The sequence below is a fragment of the Electrona antarctica genome (genome assembly GCF_951216825.1).
Source record: "Electrona antarctica genome assembly, chromosome: 16".
Lineage (NCBI taxonomy): Eukaryota > Metazoa > Chordata > Actinopteri > Myctophiformes > Myctophidae > Electrona > Electrona antarctica.
This window is the reverse complement of record NC_136797.1, coordinates 24,427,981-24,448,367: the sequence shown is the minus strand read 5'-3', so window position 1 is coordinate 24,448,367 and position 20,387 is coordinate 24,427,981. Positions and strand designations below refer to the sequence as shown.

At 43.6% G+C, this 20,387-nt stretch overlaps 1 protein-coding gene across 1 annotated transcript in view; it reads left to right on the top strand.

Annotated features, from left to right (window-relative positions):
* Positions 1-20,387, top strand: part of gpsm1b (G protein signaling modulator 1b) — a 44,647-nt gene that overhangs the window by 8,279 nt on the left and 15,981 nt on the right. Inside the window, exons 2-10 of the mRNA XM_079524568.1 lie at positions 6,504-6,725; positions 8,296-8,431; positions 9,607-9,749; positions 10,901-11,024; positions 13,697-13,812; positions 14,213-14,368; positions 14,909-15,017; positions 15,499-15,613; positions 20,107-20,177. Coding sequence (XP_079380694.1) covers positions 6,504-6,725; positions 8,296-8,431; positions 9,607-9,749; positions 10,901-11,024; positions 13,697-13,812; positions 14,213-14,368; positions 14,909-15,017; positions 15,499-15,613; positions 20,107-20,177 — 1,192 coding nt within the window. The remainder of the gene's footprint in view (positions 1-6,503; positions 6,726-8,295; positions 8,432-9,606; positions 9,750-10,900; positions 11,025-13,696; positions 13,813-14,212; positions 14,369-14,908; positions 15,018-15,498; positions 15,614-20,106; positions 20,178-20,387) is intronic.

Genomic DNA, 20,387 nt, shown 5'->3' with positions numbered 1-20,387 from the left:
TATTTCGGTTGCAAAATGGTAGCCTATAAAATAACTTAAATAAGAGGTCAAATGCTTAACAAAAATCTTTGATTCTTTTAAGCTTTTAATTTAAGACTTATGAATAGACTAACATCCTCTCCTTTAACAGTTGAGCCATTTGTGGATACTGAGCTGCATGTTTTATTTTTTAATGATGTATTCTGTATTTACCTCTTACTTTTACTACTACTACTGACAATGACCATAACAAAATATATGCCTTAGACTCTGAGCAATACTATGTATCTACTGTAAACAACATCAAGGATAGGATAAAAAGGGAAGCCAAATAATAAATATTTAATAAATAGCGCGTGACTGCGCGCGTGCGTCTGTAGGAACCGAAATTGAATGATTTGAATGGGTACCCCGGCCGGTACCCAAGCATGTTCGGTTCGATACCCGGTACCCAAGCATGTTCGGTTCGATACCCGGTACCCAAGCATGTTCGGTTTGATACCCGGTACCCAAGCATGTTCGGTTCGATACCCGGTACCCAAGCATGTTCGGTTCGATACCCGGTACCCAAGCATGTTCGGTTCAATACCCGGTACCAAAGCATGTTCGGTTCGATACCCGGTACCCAAGCATGTTCGGTTCGATACCCGGTACCAAAGCATGTTCGGTTCGATACCCGGTACCAAAGCATGTTCGGTTCGATACCCGGTACCAAAGCATGTTCGGTTCGATACCCGGTACCAAAGCATGTTCGGTTCGATACCCGGTACCAAAGCATGTTCGGTTCGATACCCGGTACCAAAGCATGTTCGGTTCGATACCCGGTACCAAAGCATGTTCGGTTCGATACCCGGTACCAAAGCATGTTCGGTTCGATACCCGGTACCAAAGCATGTTCTGTTCGGTACCTGCTTGGTCCCGAGGTTCGGGAATCGGGACCCACCCCTAGTATGAATTACATCTCCCATCAGTGCTGACTGAGAATCCCACGTCAAAAGCTGTGTGTGTATGTATGTTGATCCCTATTGTCATACCTCAAATAGTGTCTATTTTTGCCGAATGTTTGTTTTACAAAATATTCCTTTGACCATGTGCATGTTTGACTAATGACAGTCATACCTAACTGGAATATAATGATTATACACCCTTGTTTTCAGAGAACCATTCAGACTGGATACAGTGCACACACTGATTATACAAGTGTGAAATACAATGCAATACAAGCCACTGATCTTGTTGTGGTGGTGGGTTGTCCTTTTTTCATTAGGCCAACTTTTGTGTTCTTGAACTACTTCAACGCTTTCAACGCTTTTTCTGGGCATGTCATAATAATAGGTGAACATTTGCAGAACAACGTGTCTCAATGCGACACGTTGTGAACTTATAGATTGGCAATTTTCAGCAAATAGATTTGGTATAGAGGGAAAAAGGAGGGGTGACCCTAGTCAACTAAATATGTAGGGTTTTATGCAGCGATTGTGCTGCTGTGTCAGACTTGCAAACCCATCAATTGCGCCTCAGATAAACATTAACCCATTCAGGCCTGACGTCGAAATTAAAAAAAAAAAGTTTTCTAAATCATGACAATTTTCTGAAAGATTTGAGGCACATTTTAACGATTTTTCAAAAATAGCAGACCTACAAGTTCGTATTTAAAACACCAAAAGGGGTTCCCGCCCAGAATGGGTTAACGTAATTACTGCCGTCAAAATAAAGGCGATTGTCAAAATGATCTTCTCATTTATGTCTGGTCCGATGTCTTCCACATCTGTCTCCTTCATCCAAGTTCTAGTCTTCCCACGTGGATCTGGCCAACTATGACAACCGCCATTTTAGTCTGCCAATTTCTTGATGAGCATCAGCATTTCTCACAGCTTTGGCTGTTGACTCTCAGCTCTAACCCAAACTGAATTCACTGGCAGCTGCAGCACGTTTTCCGCTTCAAGGGAGGGATTAGGCTAGCGTCCTGAATCTGATCCATTCGCAGATGAAGACATATTGACTTTCAACTAAGTACAGTTGGTGTGATGCAGAATAATGCGCATTGCGCAAGGTCATCAGAAATTAACCATGTCCAATTCCGGATACTGTTTGATCCTGTTTGTTGTTAGTCAGGAAGCCTGCAGACAAGTTGAGACAACATGCAGGTTGTACAGTTCTTTGAGTATAACAGGAGACTGAGGAGAGGTCTTTCCAGATTTACTGTGACTAGATCGCACGGATGCCTTTTGGCTGTAACAGTACTATTACAGTATTATTATGTCAGCTGTACAGTAAATGGGGCCTCTCTGTCATGAACACACTGCACTGTGTACAGTAGACAGTGAAGTGACAATTGGACATTTTTAACACCTAAAAAGGAGAAAAAAAAGACCATTACTGCATTAAAAGTATAATCGACAAACTAGCCTATACTATACAACTAAAAATACAATATTTGTATGGTTTTATATTGTATATTAATAATATTGCTAGTGATTAGATTGTGGTTGTCCCCTACAAGTCAGATTTTTATTAACCTCCAAGACTTTAATAATACCAATCAAATACTGAAAGACCTTCCTAGGTTAGTATAGTCCATGACGGTTAAATGAGCTGAAATTAGTGTTTATGAGTGTTTTAGGTCACATGAAACGGCAAATGTCTCTGTTGTTATGATCTAATTTGTGGACTTCAAAATTTGTGGATCAAACGGAATACTCGATCATCAAGTGATTTAATATAAAAGAAAACATCAATTCAAGTGTTTTATACCTTTCTGTATTAAACCTGTACAGGAAAACTACAAAGGATTTCTTGCCTCTTTATGCCCTACATACTTCATCGTACTGTATATGCCAAATAGCGAACATAGCCGACACAATTGACACAGCCAAAATGGAGACAGCTGGTTGAAAGTGGTTTATGGAGGGGGGACCGGTGGCACAGTCGGTAGTGCTGTGGCCTCACAGAGAGAAAGTCCTGGGTTTCGATTCCCGCTGGGGACGCTGTGGGCGCTGGGGGGCGTGTTCCCTCCTCCTGGTCTCTAAACTACCTCCCCCTGGCCAGCCGGGGCGCCTGATGGAGGGGAAAGGAACTGGTCGGAATAACGTGTTCCTTCCACGCGCTACGTCCGGCCGGAGAAACTCCCCCCTGTCAGGTGAAAAGAAGCAGCTTGGACTCCTCATGCATAGAAGGAAGCATGAGTCAGTCCGCTGCCCCCCCCAGGTTGGCAGAGGAAGTGTAGCGCCCAGGATTTCATTAGATAATTGACACTGGGTGAAAAAATGGGTTGCAAAATTATGGGATGAAAATGTAAGTTAAAAAAAGAAAGAAAAGAAAGAAAGTGGTTTATGGGTCGTGTGCCTTTCTTGGTATTAACATAATAATGTTACAGGCGTTGACACTAAGGGTTGCCCACCTGCCCCTGGCATGGTGAACAGAAGTTTCGGGCAGGTGGAGTTTGATTTCAGGTTGCCTGACCGGGCAAGTGTTTGAGAGGGGACATCACACAACCGTCTATAAATACACACAACACGAGATGTATCTGTCTAAACACTTGAACGTGGCCAGAGCACTCTGTCTTCTGGTCTGTGGAATGTAAAATAAGAGCACTGTGTTTGCCTATAATATGCTGTTCACTGTTGTGCTACACTTAAAGATATAGAATAACAAGTCGTGAACCCATACAGTCATATTCATAGCTAGTATGTAGGTATTTATCATAAGAAATTGCCGTATGGCATTTTTTAATCGCACGGCCACAGAAAGTTAAAAAACAAACAAACAAAAGAAAACAAGTCTTAACTTGAACGGTCAAATTTGACCTATCATATACTTTTGGGGCAAGTGTTCATGGCCTGCGGGGCAAGTAGAACATGACTTGTACAGTACAAGTCATGTTGTACTTGTGCCTCTTGAGACCTATAGTGTCAGCCCCTGTCTGACTAGTGTCAGTGGCGGAGTCAGCAGACAGATGGATTAGTCCGGGATATTCACTCGCTGTCCTCTGAGAAGGTTCAGATCTCTGGATTAGTGATTGGCCAGATGCCTCTCCCCCCACCCCCACCCGTCACTGTCTTGTTGGTGTGTGTGAGGTGCGTGCCGCCCGGTGTCATTCTGCTGTCGCACGTTTTCCAGCGCCCTCGCCCCCCGAATCTTTCCTTGTCACCTCAAATAACAAAGGGAGTCTAGTACCAACACGCCTCAAGCCACAGGAACAAGGACACTTAATAGCAGAAGGAGAGGACACTGGAGCAGCACAGACATTTTAAGCCTTTTATTAGGTGCTAGTATACAAAAACGACTAACGTTTCGACCTATGCGGGTCTTCATCAGAGTCATATGGACCTGGTGTCCGTGACCTCAAATAACGTTTGGGAGGATGGAGAGGATCCACAGAGAGGAGACTTTTTAAAGTATTACTGAAGACAGCGAGAGCTGGCCATTTTCCCAGATTTTGACAACTGAATTGTTTACTTGGAGGAACTGAACTTATAACTTCAGTGCTGGAAACATAAACGTTGGGTTTCTGGTTTTATATGTGGCTTTTCGTAACGCCTGGATAACATTGCTGTATGTTCTTGCGTGGGAGTTTCAGGTTTTCAAGCTCCTTTGACTGTTTTGAAGTTCAATATTTGGATTTTGAACTCTTTGGAAGACGTGAAAAGCAGATGTAATCCTTGTCATGGGACGCTTTGTTCACAGCTTCTAGCCAGAATGTGAAAAGGCAATTGATAAGTTAATTTGTCTTCTTTTTTTTTCTTTTTTTACATTTATCTAAACCAGTGCTCCACTATACCTTAATCAGGCAATTAGGCATGCGGATGGAATTCACTGTCATTTTACAAAACTGGATTTAATACTAACTCCTTAACTACTTAATATTGATCTTTTATATTGATCTTGCCCCCCCCCCCCCCCATGGACCCCGGGTCTTGCCCCCTGACTGGGGCAGAAAGGGCAGTGTGCAGATTAGTGCACCATGGGCCTCGGCCCCAAGCTGTGCTTAAGCCTTTGCGACTGGAGCTACAGGTATACGTGGAGAAAACACGAGTCAGACTGAAACCCAGGTAATGTTGGAGACAGGTTTCTTTACCACTAAGCTGAAAACATGATTTCAGATGATCGTTTTAGTGCTGATCGAGTTGCCCGGGGAGAAAGTTGTGAAATCAAATTCCTTTGGATTTGTTTATGAGGAACACAAATGAAAATGGGTCTTGGACTTTATTGTGTCTCATCCTCGGATGTTTTTAACTGTAAGGTTATTGCTACAAAGTAATGCCGACACGTAACGGTATAGAGACTTTGACGTGGGACTAGTCACTAGTGACGACGCTGAGAGTAGCGTAGTTTGCACAGCCTAACTTGGCCTTGCTGATCAAGGCATTGCCATGGTAACCAAGCCATTCTAGAGGTGGGTGGAAGAGTGTATAGTACTGTAGTATACACAGAGAGCAGTCTGATCCTGCTCAGTCTTGCTCTTTTGTTAAGTTATTTCTGGCATACTGTATATATACGTAATGCTTTCAATTTCTATTAAGCAGGGATAGTAACTAACATATCTACAACATGCATTACATTATATGCTGCAGGTTAACTAGGTATTCTAATCAATTCGATTTTCCTTGACCTTTACACAAAACGCAAGCCTACTTTTTATAGATATTTTTAATAGGTGGACACAAATGTGTCGACCTATTTCCTTTTAAATCTCAATCTTAATACCTTCTCTGATATGACATATCTATGATGTATGACACATGGTTTCAGCCTGATCTGACTTCCCTTTATCAAATAAAAGTTAAATATTTAAAGTAAATATGATTGATTCACTGGCGGTGTGAACAAGAAACCGAGTTAGCTACGGACGGACGGACAGACACTCTTATAGAGGGCAGGCTATCCTCTACAGAGTCATACATTTAAAAAAAAAAGAAAGAAATCAGACCAGTCTGAAGTGAGTGGTGCTGTACTGTACTGTACTGTACTGTACTGTACTGTACTGTACTGTACTGTACTGTACTGTACTGTACTGTACTGTACTGTACTGTACTGTACTGTACTGTACAAGCCCTCCTCCCTGGCCCCTGTGTGTGTGTGTGTGTGTGTGTGTGTGTGTGTGTGTGTGTGTGTGTGTGAGTGTGTGTTGTGTATGTGTTAGGCTGTGCAACAGTGACACTCGGTGGTCGACAGACACTATTTCCGTACTCGGACGGAATCGTACATACATACAGGGACACGCATACATAGGGACACACATAGCTGTCTATAGGAGTGGCTGCACCACTCAAAAAGGTAGAATGAGCTGGAAGTGCAACTTCAAGATGCTCATCGTCGTGTCAGAATGATGTCTGACTCTGTTGTCAAGGAAACATTGACATGGCTACACTACAGACCCTGTTGCTATGGTGATCTTGTCAAGACGATAACCCTATTCAAGCTACTTTCTGTCTCCCTGTGTGTGCGTGTGTGTGTGTGTGTGTGTGTGTGCTCGTGTACGTGTGCGCGTGTGTGTGTGTGTGTGTGTGTGTGCGCGCGCTCAGGATGGAGGCGTCTTGCTTAGAGTTGGCCTTGGAAGGAGAGAGGCTGTGTAAAGCGGGGGACTTCAAAGGCGGAACAGTGTTCTTCGAGGCGGCGGTCCAGGTGGGCACGGAAGACCTGAAGACCCTCAGTGCCATCTACAGCCAACTGGGCAACGCCTACTTCTACCTGAAGGAGTACGGCAAGGCCCTGGAGTACCACAAACATGACCTCACGCTGGCCAGGTGAGGACGACGCAATGGGCTCCGTATGCACACACGCCATTTTGGAAAGAACTTGGGGCCCCTTTCCCTACTTCCTTCACAGGTGTTACCGATGATACTAATGAAGGCTCTGTTCCATTCTGGTCAAACGGAGTCAGGGTGCGGCTATTGTGCGTGTTACTGGAAACACTAGTGGGTCTAAAAAGGGTCCTTGAGTGGCAGAAGGAGAAGGGACTGGAGCAGCACGGACATTTAGAGCCTTTTATTAGGTGCTAAAGTATACAAAGACTAACGTTTCGACCTTGCGGTCTTCATCAGGTCCTTGAGTGGGTTCCAAATGGCCCCGTACGGGTGTGTAACCATATGGCGATGTCACAAAAATAACTTGATAACTTTAGTTTATTTTTATCTAGTCTAGTCTTATCCAGTCCTTTTTATTTATTACCTCGTTGTTATTGTCCCACCGCTGCTTCTGCCTGTATGACTGAGTGACGAATAAACAGTGTTGCCAGATTCTGTGAGGGAAATAAGCAACCAGGTCTCTGATAACAAGCCCAAAAGAAGTGTCTAGTATTGCTTAATTAAACATTAGCCTGTTATTGGGACTACTTGGCAGAACCAAAGTGTAAAATTGCACAGCATTCAGTGAAAAACATACATGCTGCTTTTCATCTAGTTACTTTTTAATTGTCATTCGCAAACTTTACATCATAGATGCATAGCCAGAACATAATGAGGTTCCATATGTATTAACTTGGCGTTTATTTTCTGTTAGAAATCAACACAGATGTGACACAGATGTGACACAGATGTGCGACAAAGTATTGAGTTATCCACCCCCCCCCCCCCCCCCCACAACCCCGGTGTTTGCCCTGTCCCAGAAAAAAGTGACGGGGGATTTGAAACCGTTTACGCTGACCAACCACCGGCTTGATATTTGGCGAGCTCGTTAATCCCTTCCCCTGCCGACTGTGCCGAGAGGTGTGCATTTGGTGTTCCAGCTGGGTAGCGATTAGAGCCAGCAGGAGCATTTAACTTATTACATCACATTCCCAGCAGGATCACTCGTACCTGAAGCAACCTTTTAGCTGACATGATTAATAATGTAAAATGAACATCGTCATATTGTTTTTATGGAACAGAAGAAAATAGGATTCATTCATTAATCATTAACATAGACAAGTGATATCCAAATATCTTCGTGTCAATGTTTTCTGGGGCGCCCGCTGGCCTAGTGGTCCAGGCGCATGCCACATATAGGCTCTGGCCTGACAGCGTGTCGCATGTTCGAGTCCCGTTCATGACGACCTTTGCTGCATGTCTCTCCCCTTCTCTCTCTCCCTTTTTCCTGTCTGTCTTCACTGTAACTGCCGCACAAAAGCCAAAAACAAATCTTAAAAAAATAAAAATAAATGTTTTCTAAAAATGTGGACATGTTGGAAGTGTTTAAACTGTTCCCGCATATGATCCCCTGGCTGGAGCCCCCTCAAGGACGCCCCGCGGGGGGTCGTCACCCGGACCCCACCTTGAGGGCCAGTGACCTAAGACGCTTCAGTGTCCTTACTTTGGCACCGTTTCCTTTCACTTTCAGGACAATAGGAGACCGAATAGGTGAGGGAAAGGCCAGCGGTAACCTCGGTAATACGCTAAAGGTGCTGGGGCGCTTTGATGAGGCAGCTGTGTGCTGTGAGAGGCACCTAGACATCTCTCAAGAGCAGGGTGACAAGGTATGACACACACACACGCACGCATATTCTAATCTAAACCATAACCGTACCATTAGGGATGTCCCGAATCCCGATCACCTTTTTCTGCTCCTGGTCTGATTCCGATCATTTGATTTAGAGCCGATACCGATTTTTCCCGATCCGATATTTACACTTACAGCATGTCACAATAGTACAATATCCAAAATCACAGACAATATCCATTCTAATATCATGATATGGATATGGATACAAGAATGTCCCGATCACGTTTTTTTGCTCCTGATCCAATTCCGGTCATTTGAAAATGACGTGATCGGCCCTGATTTCCGATCACGTGATCGGACCGGGACAACTTACCATACTTAACATAATTGTCGTCAGGCAGAAATCTCCATATCTCCATATTAACTTTTTATATGTTCTTTCATAAATAAATGCCTTACTTTGTCAAGATCTTAGCTTTTAGATTGGCTAGTTTTTTTTGGCTAGAATTTGAATTCTGAAAAGTAATCGTTTTTGGACATAATGATGACAGCAAAGACTCACCGGACAGCGACGATGTGACAATTTGGAGCCAGCAGCTATTGGATTATGTTCGTCCTACCACTTAACCCATTTAGGACCAGCTTCTACAAATGTCTTCTAAATCCTTTTCTGATGTCAGTGATTCTCAAACTATTTCATGTAAAGGAACCCCATCTGACAATGTGCTGTTCTAGGGAGCAAATATATGAGTTAAAATCGTTTGCTCTGAAAGAATATAGTATATTCAAAGATTTGCGCCGCATTTTCAAGATTTTTCAAAAATAGAGGATCTACAAGCTCATATGAGCTTGTAGATCTGCTATTTTTCAACAGCTAAAGTATAACGTAATGCTTAAAACACCAAAAGGGGTTCCCGTCCTGAATGCGTTAAAGTTGCAGACACAGTTAATTTGTTTCAGAACACAACAAGCCTTGTTAACATTTAATAATAATAAAAAACCAGCATAGTCCAGAGTCTGGACTACCGGTATGCTGTTTTTTTTAAAAATTATTATTAAACTCCAGACTGACAATTTTTTTTACTGTCTGGCCACTACTGGCCACAGAACAGCTAGTGGACTGTCGGCAGAGGTTCAGTTGTGGTTTGTGATTTTTCCCATTGCAGGAAGATGTTAACACGTGTCTTGCTAATGTTTGTGTGGCTTTAGGTGGGAGAGGCGAGAGCATTGTACAACGTTGGGAACGTGTTCCATGCCAAGGGCAAGCAACAGCTATGGGGCTGTACGCAAGAACCTGGAGACCTTCCTCCTGACGTCAGAGACACGCTGCAAAGGGCTACCGGCTACTACGAGTTAGTGTTGATTTTAACTAGATTTTTATTTTGAAGTTTAATACATGAGCTCATGGCAGAAGTACGTTAAACATTGGGTAGTTCTCGTACCCTATGTTGAGAAGCAGTGGTATGCACGCACGCACACGTACACACACTCGCGCACGCACACACATTAAATAAACACTTCATACTGGGCCCATTATCGCCTATTAAACCCACACACTACCAGCTGAAGGCAATTAACGGGCACAGTACAGGTGAAAGTGCCAGCTATGATTCAGAACAGGCTTGTGTCAAAGTGTGTGATTAAACTGCAATTGTTGTTCCATCAAAAGGACATTAAAAGCGTAAGCACGGGTCCCTGTGGATTCACAGATGCACACAAAGCTTAAGTGCTCGACAGTAACGCAGTGTTGCAGCGGTTTTTGTCCACATGTTGCTGATAATTTCACAATTTGCATCGGTGAAAATTGCACATCCCACAGATGATGTGACAGGAATTTTGACTGTCTGCAGTGAGTGACCGCAGTCTTTGTCAAAGAAATGTAATAGGTTTTCAATGTCACTGGCTAGTTGGTCACGACATAATCTAAATCACTCGTTCTCCAAGTGGGGTCCGGGCGGGGGTCCTCGAGAGGAGTCAATGGGCTCCCCAGCGAACAGTTAAAACACTTTAAAGCACCATTACAAATTCCGGCTATTCTAAAATAGCCAATCTACAAGCTCACAACACGTTGCATCACAACTCGCTGTGAGCTTGTAGATCTTTTTTTCATTTGAGACCTGAGATCAGATTCTAAAAATGTCTCCTACATCCTGACAGTTTTCTGAAAAAGCTGTTTCTATGTCAGTCGTTCTTCGATTTTTCAAAAATAGCAGACCTACAAGCTTGTAGCGCGCCACTCGGTGGCGCGCTATGAGCTTGTAGATCTGCTATTTTTCAATAGCTAAATTATAACAATGTTTAAAACACCAAAAGGGGTTCCCGCCCAAAATGGGTTAAATCATTAACATTTTGTGTCAATAAGTCTTGTCTGTTGGGGCTCCCTGGCACAAAAATCTTTCCAATTGGGCATCTGCGATCAAATGCATATGGATTTGGAGGTCCTTGACATGAAAATGTCCAGGAACCACCACTCTAAACAGGAATGTGCTCCTCTTGTTTGTAGAATGAATCTGTGTTTGGTCAAAGAGCTTGGGGACCGAGCCGCCCAGGGGAGAGCCTTTGGTAATCTGGGCAACACGCACTACCTCCTGGGAAACTTTGTTGAGGCCATCAAGTTCCACCGCCAGGTGAGTAATTACAGTATTTATAGTTGTACACGTTTAACACTTAGAGTATATATGAATAGAGACGGCACCCGGATGAAACCCTGAGGCGAAATGGACGCGCTGGTCCGTTGACTATCATTGTGCACGTTCACGATGACACGTGAACGCTGAATGCCTGCAATGATAGTCAGCGGCAGCGCGTTCATGTGTTTGGGCCCAATCCATCCCAGAATGCACTCTGTTCCTACCCAGAATGCACAGTGAAATCGCCTCATGCGCTTTTGAGCAACTTAATGCAAGTGGATGGGAGGAGAACTCGGGTGCCGTCTCTATTCATATATACTCTAAGGTTTAACACCTTGACGGCTTTAGATTAAAAGGTGACATATACCGAGGCTGCCGGGATTGTTTAATTACCTTTTGGAGCATACGCCTAAGTATTTGCGACCTTTGGTCCATGAAAATAGTTCCATGGCTTGTTGTCGAACCGACAAATATGCCATCCGGAACAACAACAGGCAGTGAGAGCTGCTGGAGTCCAGTTGAAACTACTGTTCACTTGCATTGAACTCATTTTCCCAGAAGCCCTTGCAGCCCAGAGCACGGGTCGATTTCCGGTTTCGTCGTCATAACCTGTCATCATAATCCTGTAAAGCACTTTTATGACATGAACGTTGCTATATAAATAAAGTTTATTATTATTAACGCGACGACCTCGTCACCAGGTCAAATCCGCTATTTCTTTTTGATTATTAAAAAACGGCGAATTAACCCATTTTGGACTGAGGTCCATTTAAAAAAAAGGCTTCTAAATCTTTTTAAAAAATCTGAAAAACCCATGTTTCTATGTCAGTGGTGCTCAACCTTTTTCATGTCAAGGACCCCCAGAATTATCTCTATTGGGCCATGGACCCCCATCTCAAAATATGTAGTTCCAGGGACCCCGCTAGAAGCCAATATTATAGTTAAAAATGTTCGCTCTGAAATATATATTCAAAGATGTGCGCCACATTTTCATGACTTTTCAAAAATAGCAGACCTGGCGCGCTATGAGCTTGTAGATCTGCTATTTTTCAATAGCTAAAACACCAAAAGGGGTTCCCGCCCAAAATGGGTTAAACGCATAAAACAAATAGCGGGTTTAGCGTATTACGCAGGGCAGAAACATGGATTAAATAGCGTGGAAAGCGGGTTATGCAGCAGAACTGTTAATGTATAAAGAAACAGACAAGCGACCTGTAATTAGGGCCGCAGCTGTCGATTATCTCCTCATTGATTAGATTGCTGTTTAGATCAATCGAATAATTAAGAAGAGACGAGATCATTGAGGGAGACCCTCACTTACAGTGATTCCGAGATTACACATTAAAAATAACATAAGAACACGATGCTGACACTAGCAAACAGTTGCATACAGGCAATGAACAGCTATTTAGTAAATTCCTAAAATGGATAGATGCTAGGGTATTTGGTTTTAGATCTTGTTGCAAGAGGTTCCAAGAACCAGATGCGCCGATGCTGAAAGCCTTTCCCAGTTCAGTTCAATTTACAATTTACAATTTAGGCATTTAGCAGACGCTCTTAATCCAGAGCGATTTACATTAAGCAAGAACAAAAAGCATGGGAATACATCACATATATAAAAAGCATTTATCAAGAAACATGCGTAAGCTAAGAACGTAGCTAGAACATATCTATATAATGACACTGTACATATAAACTATACATATATACTATACTATGCTGTACATATATACTATGAAGTGCTATGACTACATACAATGCAATTATTGTGCTGTCTACATAACATGCTATAAGTCTGTATCAAATGCTATCTAAGTCTAAAAAGTGATGATTTGGCACGAGATTTGGCACGAGGAACCAGAAGGACTGGGCATTCGCTAAAGCGAGTTCGAAAGCGACTAGGGTTCTGACGTAACATGGATGAAATATATTGATCAATATATTGATGAACAGATCAATACAGGAAAAAACAAATCCCCCCCCCCCCCGAGCCTGAGTATGACATAACAGGGCAAAATGGCCACCGTGGTTAATGAAGCGATGCGGTGAGCATGACCGCTCCCTTTGTTAACCCACCCCGGAAAGCATCTGTGCCATTTTACATTTTAACCACTACCCATTCTGTACGGGAACCCCTTTTGGTGTTTTAAGCATTATGTTATACTGCGCTACGAGCTTGTAGGTCTGCTATTTTTGAAAAATCGTGAAAATGTGGCGCAAATCTTTGAATATATATATTATTCTTTCAGAAGACTTTTTTTTATTTCGATGTCAGGCCTAAATGGGTTAACCATTATTTTATACTTTGGCTGTTCAAAAAATAGCAGATATACAAGCTCATAGCACGCCACTTCGGGTCACACCATGAGCTTGTAGATCTGCCATTTTTTAAAAATCGTGAAAATTTGTGTCTTTTGTATAGGGTTATTTTTTTAAAAGCAAATATGTTTTAACTCAAATCTTCGCTTCTGGCGGTCCCTGGAACTAAATATTTCTACATGTTGGGGGGGCAAATACATATTATTTTGGGGGTCCTTGACACGAAAAGGTTTGAGCACCACTGATGTTGCAACATTGGTAAACGACAACACGTTTTTCAGAAAACCGCTAGGATTTTTGAAGGCATTTGTAGAATCGCCTCATGAAAGTGATATTGTGTCATTTCACAGCGACTGTCCATCGCCAAAGAATTCGGTGACAAAGCAGCGGAGCGGCGAGCGTACAGTAACCTTGGTAACGCTCTGATATTCCTGGGCCAGTTCAACACGGCCACAGAATACTACAGGTGAGAATAGAGGATGTTCTGACATCTAGTGGACGAATGATAGAAGTACACCTACAGTATGTGGTCAAAAGGAAATTGATTAAAATCCCCCTTTTTTTAATAATAATACTGAATACATGAATATGTATTTATTTCTACTTCATTTTCCTGTCACCTTCTAAAGTTTTTTCCCCGTTCATTTGTTTAGTCTGTTGTTTTTAATGTGACAAACACCGTGAGTTTACCAAGAACGGTATTTTTCTACCATGTATGCTGAGTGTGTTTTAAATTGTTTTAAATCAATTCCTGATTGATCCACAATTCCAAAGTGTCTGGTGGTTAATTATTTCAAATCCTCTCCTCTCTCCTCCCGTCTTTCTTGGATGACGTTATTCCCCTCATGTTGCTTGTTTGCCTGTAGGAAAACCTTGCAGTTGTCCAGGCAGCTCAGAGACCAGGTGATGGAGGCCCAGGCGTGCTACAGCCTGGGGAACACGTACACGCTGCTCCAGCAGTACGAGAAGGCTATAGACTACCACCTCAAACACCTGCTCATCGCTCAGGAGCTCACCGACAGGTGGGCACGCACACACACGCGCACGCTCGCATCCACCCATCACCCACCTACGCTCACACCCACCCACGCACACTCACACACACACCCACCCACGCACGCACACTCACACCCACCCACCCACGCACACTCACACACACACCCACGCACGCACGCACACTCACACCCACCCACCCACGCACGCTCACACCCACCCACGCACACACCCACCCACCCGCCCACGCACGCTCACACCCACCCACCCACCCACCCACGCACGCTCACAGCCACCCACCCACCCACGCACACTCACACCCACGCACACTCACACCCACCCACCCACTCACACCCACCCACCCACGCACGCTCACACCCACGCACGCTCACAGCCACCCACCCACCCACGCACACTCACACCCACCCACCCACGCACACTCACACCCACCCACGCACGCTCACACCTGCTTTTCTTTCTTTACATACACACACTTATTTGCAACTTGTTTTCTTTGCTTGTTAAAGACATTCACGTATTTATGCGTAGTATTTTTCGTCTATCCAAAGGGTCGGTGAGGGCCGTGCCTGCTGGAGTCTGGGAAACGCATACGTGTCTTTAGGGAACCACAAACAGGCTCTCCACTACGCCCGCAAGCATCTGGACATCTCCAAAGAGGTACATTTACACATGGATATATGTAGATATACTCACATGGTACGCTGTAGGGCTGGGTGCCACAGTGGTGGAAAAAAGTACTCACATTTTGTACTTGAGTAAAAGTATCAATACTGTAGTGTAGACATACGAGGGAAAGTCTGGAATTCAAAATTGACTTGAGTAAAAGTACAAAAGTATCGGTATCAAAATGTACTTTAAATACCAAACGTGGAAAGTACGCTTTATGCGGAATGTCCCATTTTCAAGTTTTCAAATGTTTAAAAAGATAATGTTACAGTCTTGAGATTTCATTTTGCTTTATTTGTGTGTGTGTGTGTGTGTGTGTGTGTGTGTGTGTGTGTGTGTGTGTGTGTGTGTGTGTGTGTGTGTGTGTGTGTGTGTGTGTGTGTGTGTGTGTGTGTGTGTGTGTGTGTGTGTGTGTGTGTGTGTGTGTGTGTGTGTGTGTGTGTGTGTGTGTGTGTGTGTGTGTGTGTGTCAGATTGGGGACAGGAACGGGGAGCTGACCTCCAGGATGAACGTGGAGCAGCTGATGGACGCTCTGGGGGTCAGTGAGAGTGACCTTTCTCCCTGCGGGTCAGAGTTTGAGATTCAAGGTGAGAGAACCATACCTGTAGATATTAACCCATTTAGGCCGGACCTCAAAATTTAAAAAAAGAATCTTCTAAATCCTCAAAAATAGCAGACCTACAAGCTCGTAGTGCGCCACTCGGTGGTCGCTGCACTCCCGTTGGAGAGACCCGTCTCCAACGGGAGGAGGAAGTCAAGCGGAATCTCGGAAGGCAAAAGTGCTGCCGGGAAAGAGGGAGTCCCGCCTCTGATTGGCCGCTATACCGAACGACGTCCCCAATTCCGTTCTTCCGCTTTGCCTCCGCTATGCTTCGCAAGAAATCTCGGGAAAGCTTGCCAATGCAATCCAATCACGCATTCATTGCCATCCCGTTGCCTCCATGTTGCGTTCCGTTGAGATACAGACGCCGCAGAGCCGGTTCCATACCTTTATAAATCGGTATGGAACGTTTGGCATGGATTTTTATATATATATATTTTTTTTCGTTTTCATTGACGAATGGATATGTGTCTGTCTACATCTTAAGGCAAAAAAACCGCTAGTGCGGAATTCTTCTTTAAGTTGTTTAGAAGCTATGCTTCAGTATAAGTCCAGAGTCTCTGCCTCACCGCTCTCTTCACATCACATCCTCCTGGCAACGTGCGCACGCACGCACGCACGCACGCACGCACGCACGCACGCACGCACGCACGCACGCACGCACGCAATCACACACACACACACACACACACACGCGCACACACGCACGCACAGACTGAGGGGGAAATACCACACCTGTCCTTTAACGACTCTCTTTTCAGTGTGGGGGTCCATATTATTTGCGTGAGATTGACTGCTAAAATATTTATTGGATGCTACAAATCCTGTCCTGGAGACAATGCATTTGATTATAAGTGTACTTGTTGTTGAAAGGGAGTAGTGTGGGATTTGTATTGTGATTGAGTTACCATTGAAGTGCCTTTTCTTGGCAGTTAAATGAGCTTGGTCAGATTTAGTAGCAGTCATTATTGTCGTGGTCTAGAGAGGAACCTGGTGATCTGGCTGTGCTCTCACTCAACCATGTGATTTGATGAGAAACAATATTCCTCTTCAACAGAATATTATTTTGGCTACAATGACGCCACGCCCTTGTACTTGTACAGCAAATAGGGTAAGGGGATTTACAGTAATAGAGAAGGGTTCCCACGGTCCTCAAATTCGTGGAAATATCGTTGAAAAAAATAACGTATTCCAGGCCTGGAAAAGGGTTGGAAGATTAATCAAATGTATTGGAAAATGTTTAGAATTTACAGTTTCTGGCTATTGATTTTGTTCAACTCATTCCATGCCACGGGACGCCTTTGGACGCCTCCCCTTTATGTCCCAGAGTGCCATTGGTGCCTTTTTTTTTTTATATTCTTTTTCTTTTTCTTTTTTTTTAATTGCTCTAATCTGGTGTGCAGGTGATGACATGATGACATGCACATGACATGCACAATATAATTACATTTTCTTTCTTTTATTTATAATGGGCTTCGGTGGCAACGAGGGACAAAACTGGTGTCCACCAGGTGGCACTGAATTACAAAAAAAATAGCATTACGTGAAAATTCGCATGGCCTATCATACAGGGCATCACTTGACAAAAATATTAGATCTACAACATACATCTGTATTGCACCTTGATAGGTTGTTAGCTTGTAGATCTGTGGTTCGATGGAGTCTGTCTTGGTGCAATGATGGCACACTGGTGTAAGAGCCTCATTATTGCATGATGATTGCTATAGGCGTGGAAATGAGGTAAAATACTTTGGAAAAGTTTTGAAACTTCAACCTGCTCTGTTGGATTTCAATACAGCTGGTGAGAGCTCCAGTCTTTGTTGTTAATAACGAGCAAGGATATATGTGGCCAAATTTGACTGAGACTGCCATTGGATTCTTTTTTGAATTTTCGTTTTTTTTCATGTCATATGAAAGCAGGGAATCATAGCTTCAAATTGACATATTGGTTGTTCAGTTTGACCCACCAGTTTTGGAGATATGGCTTATAGAGTAATAATGTCTTGCAGAAAACAGCGAGTTGATAAAATAGGCTTGAAAGATTCACTTCTGTGGACTCTAACAGCTACATTTATTTCATATTTACATTGACATGCTCTAGTATGTATGCTATGTATGCTATTAACTCATTTTGGAAAAAATATAAATAAATTCAGTTTTTCTCCTCTGGTGAAAAGCTGGAGGTTTGCACGATGGCAGGCTCTCAGTCAAATCTGGTCGTTATGATTAAACGTGTATGATTAAACAATGTCTTTAATGGCCCAGGCAAGCATAAACACATGTAATAGTGATAACGGAGATATTTTGGAGTTTTTACAAGGATGAATACGTTCAAATGGCGAGTTTGGTCGCAAGCTCTAGGACTATAAATACACAATAGTGACTCGCTACAAAAAGGACAACATATTATTCTTCAGAAAGAGATTTAATACAATCCACATAGGCCTAACCCTTGGTGGAAAGATCATCCAATGTCAAGAACCCCCAGATTGATACAGTATGTATTTTTTGGACCATCTGGAAACATTTTCATCACTCTGGCCCTCATTTATCAATCGAGTGTAAAATCTGCCCCAAATTCGAGTGTAGGATTCGTAGTACACCCACGTCGGGTCGGCATTTACAAAGTGATCGCAGACAGCTGTTTCTTCCTTAATTTCGTTCGGACGTTTATAAATGTGACGGCTGAAATCTATCTGGCACGCCCTATGAAATCAAGCCTCGCCCTCGTTTTTGCGACATGAACAACTGCAATACGACCTGGAAACCATGGATACAGGAAAAACGTACTGCCCGCCTCACCCCCCTCTCTCATACACACACACACACACACACACACACACACAACTTGCAAGCCCAACTAACTGGTGTGTTGTATCTTAAATAAAGAACGAACACCTGCATGAATTAAATAATTCCCTCTCACCTGTTTCCCTCTCACCTCGCTTGCCTTTCTGTCATGTCCACGCACGCACGCACGCACCTCAAGGCTACATGACACATCGCATCGCCATGAATGGAATACGTTTGTAGGCCTATAATAATTTTACCCATTCGTGCGCAGTGCACGGCGAAGGCGATCAGTGAGACTGCGCACTGCTGTGATAAGTCCTGTGGGTGAGTCAGTGATGCCTGCATGAGAGATAGGCTACCATGTCGTCAAGGCAGTCATAATCAACGTTTATGGAGTGATTTGATCATTGATGAACGAATCATAAACATATGGATGAAGGTTTGCATGTGTGCCGGTATGTGCTGGCCTGGGCTGGCGACGCACGCCTCCCGACCCCCGAAAATGATCTCGCTTTTATCTGAACTGTCAAAGCGCTTATTTAAATGGTGAATGATTAAGCCCCTTACGCCTATAGCCTGCTACAATTGCAAATAGGCAATTACTTGTAAAGTTGGAAATCTCTCTTTTTCTTTTTCTTTTTACATGTATATACATACAGTTTTATATTAACATTTTAGGAGTGAAAACATATGTTTAGATGCCTGTGACAGCGTGTCAGCAGTTCAGACAATGCTGCTCCGCTGTTCTACGACAGAAAAACAGGTGAGGACAAAGCGTACGACAGCTCCCGACCAGACGTGAGTTTTGTCCTGGCTCAAGTTCAAAATCAAACGTTGGCGCAAATGGTAAATGCCGAAAATTGCGGTAATTTCGGCGTACACCCATATTTTGGCGTACGCACGGTTGATAAATGAGGGCCAATGTTTCCAAACTATTCCCAATTGATCACGTTCTTTTAAGACCATATGAAAATGGCAGATCTACAATCGAATGTGATCGTCGGTTTCACACGCAGGCCTGCTCTGCTGGCACACACGCACCCACGCACGCGCGCACACACACACACACACGCACCACACTGTTTTACCACAGTGTCACGGCGTGTCCTGAGGTGATCAAAGTGGTGAGAAAAAGTGGTGGGAAGAAGTTGGCCTTCTTTTGCTAGCAAAAAGCTGACATTGTCCCCCCCCCCCCCCCCCCCCTCTAGTCACATGGATGGAAGTACACAGCACACGAAGGAAAAAACACAATGATAAACAAACATTGTCCACGTCCTCACATAAGGCTGTTGCACGACGGCTCTCGATCCCCTGGACCGATTCACACCCAGATTCGAGAATTCTCCCTCGGGTGAAGAGTAGGCAAAGAGTCCCTTATTCAGACTTGCGTCTCCGGTTGTCTGTCTAAGTTAGCTCTCCTGTCTTTACCCAACGTCATGGGACCACGGACCACCAGCAGCATTGATATAGCATTCTGTTGCAGAAGAATACAACGACACAAAAAAGGAACGACACAAGGGAAAGCCATACACATGAGTCAGTTCACCAGAGGCTTTCAAACTGAAAGTGTAGAAGTGTACTAGAACTAGAAGTGTAGAAGAGATACTGCAAACTTTTACATTGAAAGTTGTGACAAATATTGTCCCCCCCCACCTCCCCTCCCCTCCCTTTTTCTTTTTTAAATAGGAGCTAGACCCAAATTTACCAAGAGAAACAGCATGGACAGCGTGGAACTGTGGAAGTACTCATCAGATAAGGTGATTTCTCTTTTATTGTAGGAAAAAACTTTCGCACACCTATAAATCGGGCGTCTGCACAGGTGCGTAGGCCAGTGGACATCAATTAAAGGAATAGAATGCACCCGCACACTGTATATTTGCTCAGTACATGAGTATTTTTCTTTTTAATGCAACGTTTCGGTCCGAAACGAAACGTTGCATTAAAAAGAAAAATACTGATCTGAGCAA